The 9,467-nt window shown below is 36.1% G+C and overlaps 1 protein-coding gene across 2 annotated transcripts in view; it reads right to left on the reverse strand.

Moving 5' to 3' along the window:
* The window catches only part of LOC131154119 (aspartyl protease family protein 1-like), a 29,173-nt gene extending 20,853 nt beyond the window's left edge, over positions 1 to 8,320 (reverse strand). Inside the window, exons 1-3 of one of the 2 annotated variants that reach the window (XM_058106651.1) lie at positions 8,228 to 8,317; positions 7,751 to 7,983; positions 6,340 to 6,475 (exon numbers count right to left, since the gene is read on the reverse strand). In XM_058106651.1, coding sequence (XP_057962634.1) covers positions 6,340 to 6,475; positions 7,751 to 7,950 — 336 coding nt within the window. In that variant the 5' untranslated portion in view covers positions 7,951 to 7,983; positions 8,228 to 8,317. Of the gene's footprint in view, positions 1 to 6,339; positions 6,476 to 7,750 lie in introns of both variants that reach the window. The other variant, XM_058106658.1, reaches the window with a different exon arrangement.
* Between the last annotated feature and the right edge of the window lie 1,147 nt (positions 8,321 to 9,467).

A 9,467-nucleotide genomic window follows, 5' to 3' on the forward strand; every position in this document is an offset into this window, starting at 1 on the left:
TTTAACAAATAGATTCATGTCATACAAGAAAAACCATCCACAAAGGACACACAATATTGATGACCAGTCAAATTCTTGACTCTACACAGACCCCAAATATCCGAAAGAATAAGAGAAAACAATGATTTACTACGAGGTTTGATTCTAGATGAAAACAAATGTCCTAATATGCTATCCCAATTGACAAATGAAATACTGAAAAATGAGAAATAGACTTAAACAAAGGAAAAACTTGTTGTAGTCTTTGAAGGGACGAATGAACCAAATGAGCACGCCACTAATCAAGAGAAACACCATGTGTAGAAATTGAGGAAGCCACATGACAAGAATTTGATCCACCATTACCACCATCAAAATAGCATAGGCTATCCTTCTGAAGCCCTCGACCAATGCTCTTCTTCATTTGGAGATCCTAAATAACACAATAAGAGAAGGAAAGATCACTGAACAATTATGAGAACGGACTAACTGATAGCAAGCTATGGGGAAATTTAGGCACATATAACACAGATGAACGAGGAATAGAAGGAATCAAATGAATATTGTTAAAACCAAAAACCACTATAACCAAACCATTGGCAAGAGTAACAAAGTGTAAAGTAGTGGGGTCAAGGGCTCAAACAAATTAGGGCTACATGTCATATGGGAGAAAGCACCAAAATCTATAACCCAAGGTAAAGGAGATGAAGAGGCAAGAAGCCTGGTTGAACCTAAATGGGTCACAATAGCGCTAGATGTTAAAGACCGAGTTTGTAGTTTTTGAACCATGCAAAAGAGATTGTTAAACTCCTTTGAAGCACGGTAGATGATGTACTTAACTCCCTAGTGGAATGACTAGGTGCATTTGAAGTGTCGATGGTAGACTTGACCTTTGCAAGAGACCTATTGGCCCACATTGGTTTCCCAAGGAGATAACAATAGTGCTCAATGGTATGATTTTCCTCACCACAATGTGTGCATTTGCGAGAAATGCCATGATGAATTCCTTGTCCTAACACATAATCACTGACATGACCACAATCCAAACCTTGCCTTTATCCTCCAACTTCCCCTACTAGAGTTAAGAGGCAATATCCATGTCTGAATTATTGTGAGAAGGATCTTGAGAAGAAATCAACCAGGACACGCTAGCACAAAACAGCACTTTTAGGACCTCAAAAATAAAACCAGAACCTTCCAAAAGTCATAACTTCAAGAGGTATTAAAGCTTGATATACATTGTTAGCCCACAACCTAACAGCTTAAGCTTTTAGGTAAAGTGGTAATCTAACATGGTATCAGAACTGGTTACCAGGAGGTCCTAGGTTCTAGTCTTGTTGCCCGTAATTTAAAAAAAGAAATATTGCATTCCTTATTATGGGTGCTATTTATCATGTGTTTATCTCTCCACGTGTTGTCAGACTGCACATGTGGGGGAGTGTTAAAGCTTGATATACATTGTTGGCCCACAACCTAACAGCTTAAGCTTTTAGATAAAGTGGTAATCTAACAAGAGGCAGCCATGACAATAGAACTGACCTTCCAATACCTTACGATAATTGCTTAACCACAAAGAACGGGGCAGACCCCACAAAATACTGCAGCCATTTAATAAACTATCTGGCTGCAGCTACATGCATTATGGCTGGCAGCAACTGAAAATGAATGCAGGCAAGAGCAGAAAATAAGTCTTTGAACAGCAATGGAAACCCACCAACAATTGATACAAGATTGCAAGCAATCAATCACGAACACACGACATCAAAACAGCATCATCAGCAAACCACGACCAGAGTACAACTGATAGCAGCCCGTAGAACAGAGGAACAGGAACAGCAACAGCATCAGCATCTTACTAGAAAGTAGAAACAGAGTATAACTTACTTCATATCAGCAAATCACCATGAAAACACACAGCTTCCTACCAAGAATGCTGCACAACGTAACCAAGACAAAAGGTGCCCTTAACAACTCTCAAACCAACCAGAAAATCAGTTTTCAGGACTGATTAGGGTAGGATAAGAGGAGGAAAAGGGAAAAAGAGCATGAAACTCAATTCAAATAAATCAGATTTGAAGGAGATCAGTGCTCTGATACTATGTTGTAAAGTTAGATATGGAGGAGACAAGAAGAGAAGAGACGAGGAGAAGAAGAGACAGACAAGGAAAAACTAGGCAGCAGTTTCCTGGAGTCTTATGTACAGCTCCAAGTCTGCCCTTTCGTATATAATTAATAATAATAATAATAAAGTCTTAAGGACAAAAATACCCCCATTAACACAACCTAATTAATAAAATAACATATTCTCTTCTAACACAGTTAAAAGATGTTTTCCAAGTTTCCAATACAAATAATGAAAAACTGGAACAAGAAGTCGGCATTTTTGTAGTTTTTTAGAAAACTGAAAAATAAAAAAGAAAATTGCTTTCTACAGCTAAAGAGGTTGTAGATATCCCATAATTAATGTGCAAGTACTTATTTCCTTGCACTTGGCCATTATTGACCTAAAAAAGGCCTATGATAAGGTACCTTGTGGGTTTTAGAGAAAAAAGGGAGTATGTAGTAGGTACATATATGCCATTAAGGATATGTACAATGGAATAGTGACATGTACAATAGAATAGTGACTAGTGCTAAGTAAGTGGAGAATCTAGGGTTTGCTTTGAGTTCTTTATCTTTTTGCATCAGTGATGGATCTTATTGAGGATCATCCAAAATGAGGCCCTACTGTGTATGATGTTTGCAGGCAATATTTTCTTGATTGAGGAAACTAGAGGTGGAGTAGAATCTAAGTTAGAATTATCAAAAAAAACTTTCAAATCTAGAGGTTTTAAGATAATGAATTTTTTTTTCTTTTTGAGAAAAGAAAGCATTTCATTAAAAAGAAAGAATGTAAAAAAAGGAGAACAATAAATCCTCCTCAACAAGACAGAAAAAAAAAAAAAAAAAGTAGGGGAAAAAAAATGAAGGAAAAAACATTAAACGAACCAACGAAAATAGCCAATCTGTTGTATGTCAGTGAAGTGCCTTAAAGCACCTCAAACCATTATTCAAAAAAGCTAAGTAATGAGTCTTATCCCATAAAAAAGAAATATTCAGCTTCTTCCTAGAAAAAAATCCATGCACTATGTTCCAACAATAAACCCCCGCAGCACTATGGAAAAATGCACATTTCCATAATGCAACAGCATCCTTCTTCCTACCACAGCCAGGAAAAGAGATAACCAACCAATTCCTCACCAAGCTCGGGCAAACCCAACTTTCTCCCAATAAACCAAAAAGCTTGTTCCACATTAAAAAAAAAAAATCAGTGCAAAACAAATGAGAAGCTGTTTCTGAATTGTTAAAGCATAAAAAAACACACATGTGGAGAGCGCCTTTGAAGTTCTCCAGCTCTGCAACATATTATTGGTGTTAACTCTATTAAGAACAGCCAGCCGAATAAAAGCCTTAACTTTTGGGGGAACTTTTAGCCTTCAAAATGTTTTATGGAGCAGAAATAATAAATGAGCATTGGTCAAAAGATCACAAAAAGATTTGCGAGAATGACCCCTGAAGGAGAGATGACAATTATCCAACACCAAAAACAAAGAAGAAAGCTATCACTAGGAGGTCTATGAAAGTGGAAATCCCAAGAAGACCAAGGACCATCCAAAACCAAAAACGAAGAAATAACAGTTTTATACCTACAAATCAACTTATAAAGATGAAAAGAAATGGACAAACCAACACTATGCATCCAAATATGTTCCCAAAAAACAAAGTCGAGAACCCTCACCTAGAACAAACTTAGTATGAGGAATGTAAAGGGAATAAATCTGAGAGATAGACCTTCATGGACTCTCCAAAGAATATCTTAATCCCAATTTAGTATCCCAAACATTCATATGCAATCCAAACTTACTTTTGATGAATCTATTCTAGAGAGAGGCATCCTCCAAGGAGAACTGTCAAAGCCATTAAACCAAAAGGGCAATGTTTTTAGACACCAAATTCCCATGACCTGCAGCCCCCTCCAATTTAGAACTACTCGACAATGACCCCACATCCCAACAAACCAAAGGATCCCTTTCCCCCATCTCCAAACCAAAAGAAATCTCTTATAATTTTCTCTAGCATACTCACAATACCCAAAAGAATCTTGAAAATAGACAAGAAATACAAAGGAAGACTAGCAAGGCAGGCCTCAATCAATGTAAAGCGACCCCCTAATGAATATAACACCTTTCCACCATCTAAATGCTTATATACTGCCTCCACAATTGGATCCTAGAAAACCCTTTTCATAGGATTACCATTCAAATGGACCCCTAAATAAGACAAGGACCAATCCAAATTACCATAACCTGCTAACAAGGCCAACTCCCTAACTCCAGTGGCACTCAGATTAATAGCATCAGCACCAGTCGAACCCAAGTTTATTACAAGCTCACAAACCCACTCAAAAATATGAAAGGGACTCAAAATATCCAACCCCACCCCCCCCCCCCCCCCAAAAAAAAAATAATAATAATAATAATAAGAGCTATGATCACCTAAGAGGAACATAGTATCATTGGCAAATTTAAGATGAGAAACATCATCCCTTTCCCTCCCCACTTTTAAAGCTTTCACCAACCCCTTATCCACCACCCTATCGACCATTCAACACAAAACATCAACCACTAACACAATCAAAAAAGGGGAGAGCAGATCCCCTTGTCTTACACCCCCACTAAACCAAGATTTAGGTTCACCATTCACTACAACAGAAACGAACATATTGGACATGCAAAACATCATCCAAGAACATCACCTCTTCCCCAAAGCCCTTCCAACAAATAACTTATTCAAGAAATTCCAACCAACTCTATCATAAGCTTTTTCAAAATCCAATTTAAAAATAATCCCCCTCTCCTTTCTCCTTCGAACATCCCCCACTGCCCCCATTAGCAACAAAATTAGCATCCATAATCTGCCTAGCCACACAAATGCACTTTTGAGCCTTAGAAATAGTATTATCAAGCACGACATTCAACCTATTAGCTAGCACTTTCGCAACAATCTTACGCACTTGAAACTATGGTATAGGTCTAAAATCAGCAATCTTGATTGATCTACTCTTCTCAAGCAACAAAGTGGTGAAAGTGGAATTAATGCTCTTACGCAAATTCCAGTCAAATTCATTAAAAACCTTCAACAAGTTCCCCTTAAACACATCCCAACAATCTTTGAAAAAAATTCATGTTAAACCCACTAGGACTTGGAGCTTTAACCCTAGCCATCCTAACACTGTAGCCTTCACTTCCTCCTCCTCAAATGGTCTTCCAAGAAAGACACCTAATCCCGGAAATGGGATTCTAGTCAAACCCCTCCATCATAGGTTTACAGGCATCCTACTTGGCATAAGGATTAGGGAAAAAAACATTGATCTTAGATGCAAGTCATGCTATCAAACAAGAATCCAAGATAACATCACCCCTGCACACATCCAACTAATGAGAAAAAAAAATTTGAATTATGATAATGAAATGTAATTCTAGTCATTTTAGGAAGAATGTTTAAGAAAAGATTATATTTGATCATCAAAAAATTAGTAGCACTAGTTGACTTTGGATCTATTATGCACGTTAAAGAAGAAATTGAAGCAAATGTGATACATAGAGTAAAATAAGATTGGAAAAATGAAAAAGGGTTTGTTGGGTGATAGTAGAATACCTTTAAAATTACAAAGACGACTTTAATGGGATGACTATGTGTTGGGTGATAGTAAAATACCTTTAAAATTACAAAGACAACTTTAATGGGATGACTATAAGACTATCTAATATGGATAAGAAAGTTGGGCAGCTAAAAAGGAACATACGAAGAAGTAAAAGTTTCCAATATGGTAGTGCTGAGGCGGATGAGTGATATAACTCTAAAAAAAAGAAAAATTACGAAACAAATACATGCACGGTAAGTTAGATGTAGCACTTATAGAAAACAAGATAAAGGACGATAATTATAAAGATTTGGACACTTGCAAAGTGGACAAAATAACATGCTCGTGAAGAGGACTACGCTAGTTAATGTTAGTGATAGGAGTAGGACGATTACGCCTAGAATGACTTGGATTGAGATAGTGAGCAAGGATTTGACAATCCTTCATTTGTCAGAGGGATTTGCCCCTAGATCGTGCGAAAGATGATTCATGCAGTCAATCCAGTGGACCTCCAGACATGGTTGTTGTTGACATTGTTGTGTTTGCATTTTAACATCTTAAAATATCTCTGAACAGATTCTATATTACAATTGAAAAAATAGCTATTACTTGACTATATTAGCCCAAAAAGTTATAATAATTTATGGTGAAATGTAAACATTAAAGAAAAAACATACATTTCCAATTGATGTCTTCAAGGAGCGTGTACAACTGGTACAATCACATGGTAACCACAACAAGCCACTGCCAGTGTCGAGTGCTACAAGAAATGATAAACTGGGTGTACCGACTGAGATGTTGGCATAATGCAAACTGAAACAATATAGCATTTTGTACAAAATTTTAAAAAAAATATCAAAACAAAAATTCAAAGAAGCAGATGAAAATTAAAACTCAGGGGCCTGTTTTGTTGTGGAAAATCATTTTTTCATTTCTACATTTCCAGTTTCCAAATAATATAAAAATGTCAGCTTATTTTTCATCTATCCAGGATTTATATTAAAAAGGTAGAAAATAAAGGAATTGTTTACTTGTGGAAAAGAATTTTCATTTTTATTTCTAGATTTCTAAATAATTACAAAAATAATGCCTCATTTTAAATTTTTTAAAATTATGTAAGAAATTAAAAATCAAAGAATAAATAAAAATATGGTTTCCAATTTTCCTACACAATTTACAAAATTTGAAAACAAGAAGCCATTTTTGTATTTATTTGAAAAATTATATACCATTATTTTTCACAAGTGAATGGTGTCAAAAAAAATTTTCTTGTTTTCCAGTTCTTTTCATACAAAAGTTGCAAACCTAAAAATAAGCAGGTTTGATTTTAACTCTTTGAAAAATTAAAAAATGAAAAATGAAAACTGTTTTCTACACCTGAACAAGTCCCAAATTTTAGTGTCAGAATTTTTCCTCTATTTTCTGGGGGAAAAAACCAACTTAATTCCATTGTATAGCTGTTAAAATTAATAAATCCCACGGGACAATTAACTTACACAGAGCTATACATTTTGTGTACTGGAAAACAGAACAATTGGATTTAAATAAATAAATAAATAAACCATTTTCTAAAACTAGGCCCCGTTTGAATAGGGGGCATTTCAAGAAGGCATTTTCATTTGTTAAATGAATTTAAAATAGTTTTAATTTAAGTTCATTCTATGGATAGAAAATTTAGGAAATTTTCAAAGCGTATTTATATCAATTAAAATTTTTTTTCCTAAATTAATATCAACGTTTAAAAACCCTCTTCACTGTTTCTCACTCTTCCTAAAAAGAATCCAATAAAACTGGAGTTTGGCTCGCCGTTGATCATCATCGTTATCAATAATAACTTTTATTACCCAGTGCCACCCGGCCTCACTTTTCTCATTTATCATCATCATCATCATCATCATCATCAGCATCTCTTTTAATAATAACTTTTTATCATTATTTTAAAATAAAATTTATAAATTCTTAGTGAAGTGTTCAAAAAAGTAATAACTCAATTATATAAAAATCGAAATTTAAAATATAAAATCTAGCAAATTGCAAATCCTAGTACTTGGAAACAATGGATAAGCAAAGAAGGGGCAGAAGGCGTACTGTCCCAGGAGACTGGATCGGTAAGTCACGTTCCCACCGGCGAAAATGAGAGGCGTCGGATGGCCATCGCCGGCGAGCCTCCGACCGTGAAAAATCAAATCGCGGTGGGCCATGGCAGCGTAGTACTCCAGAGTACCGAACTTCGGCAAGCCGTCGGCAGGCAGGATCTCCCTGACTGGGTCCGAGAACCGGTGGTACATGTCGAACCCGACCCTCCCGAAGCCATAGCTACTCTGCGGACCCCAAATCAACGTCAAAACCACCAAAAAAAACATGGCAATGAACCCACACGGATACATTTCAAGAATCAAAGTTGAATCAACTACAGAGCAGAAATCACAACTTTGAACTTCCAAAGGACATACTAGAACCCTAGGAAGGAAAAGAAAAGAAGAATTTTGGAGGAAGAAGAGAAGAAGAGTTGAAATTGGGAGGCCGGGGTTAGCGTTTTGATGATGAGGATCGACGCGTTCTCACCTGAAGGAGTCGTATCAGTCTGTCTATTCTTTGATTTTTTTCCCAGTGTGAAAATGTCGCGGTCCGAGTTAAGACGAAACCGACGGAAAAACCGTGGCAGTCTGGTGCCACCAAAAGCGGGGAGAGAGAGAGAGAGTGCGAGTGTGTGGGGAGGGGGGCCCACGTGCCACGTTCATGACATCGACTTCTGGTGTGGTTGGTGGCTTCGCCGTTGACGTTTCGGGCAATATTCGAAGGCAGAGATCGACGGATGATAATATGACACGTGTCTAGATGTGAGCCTTAGACGTTGGGCCGGGCCCTGGGCGGTTCAATGTCACATTCACTTTGCTTCCAAGTTTGTGTGTTTGGGAGGCTATTCTATTCAAAGTCAACGTGGAAACGTCAAACGAGTAGCGTTCCTTGGTGGGGATATGGGAAACGGTTTCCCAAAAGCTCCCCCTACTCCGTGGGGAAAATAATTCAAGAACAATTTTAAAGAGATCAACTCTCATTCTCCCTAATTTCTAAAAATTATATTGAATTTGAGTATTTACTTAAATATTTAGAATATTTACTATGACAAAATTTATAGGAAAAACTTGCATTAAATTTATGAATTATTATCTTTAAGTTTGACTTGATTATCATATAAGTAAAATTAAAGTAGATTAGATAACATAAATTTCATTAATTGTAATTGAACTTTAACGGTGGTCATCAAGTTTAAATTTGTAACAAATATTATGTGCTAGACTTTGTATATTATTATAATGTCGTCTGATGTGCAACAATTATGATTTAAGCTTAACTTAAAGGCAGGAAAAGCAAATGCTTAATTCAACTAGCCTAATACAAGATCTAATTCATAAATGTGCAAAAAAACGAGTAAATGTTTAATTCAACTAGCCTAATACAAGATCTAATTCATAAATGTGCAAATAGTCACGCATGTTTACGGCATTACATATGCTCACAATACTCTATTTGCATATATGCATATGCCAACACATGATTAGTCATGTGCTTACTCATAAAATATAATAACATTTAATATTTAATGAGAAAAGTTCACTAAAGGGAAAATAAATTAGGTCATTATTGACTTTTTAAGTCTGATCCCTATTTTTTATGCTGACAAAATATATGTATCTTACCTGTGCACTGAGCTTATGAATAGGGTTAATTCTTTGCATGCATGGATGTTTAAGTCTGATCCCTATTTTTAATGCTGACAAAGCATATGTATCTTACTTGTGTA

Source organism: Malania oleifera, chromosome 1 (assembly GCF_029873635.1).
Source record: "Malania oleifera isolate guangnan ecotype guangnan chromosome 1, ASM2987363v1, whole genome shotgun sequence".
Classification (NCBI taxonomy): domain Eukaryota; kingdom Viridiplantae; phylum Streptophyta; class Magnoliopsida; order Santalales; family Ximeniaceae; genus Malania; species Malania oleifera.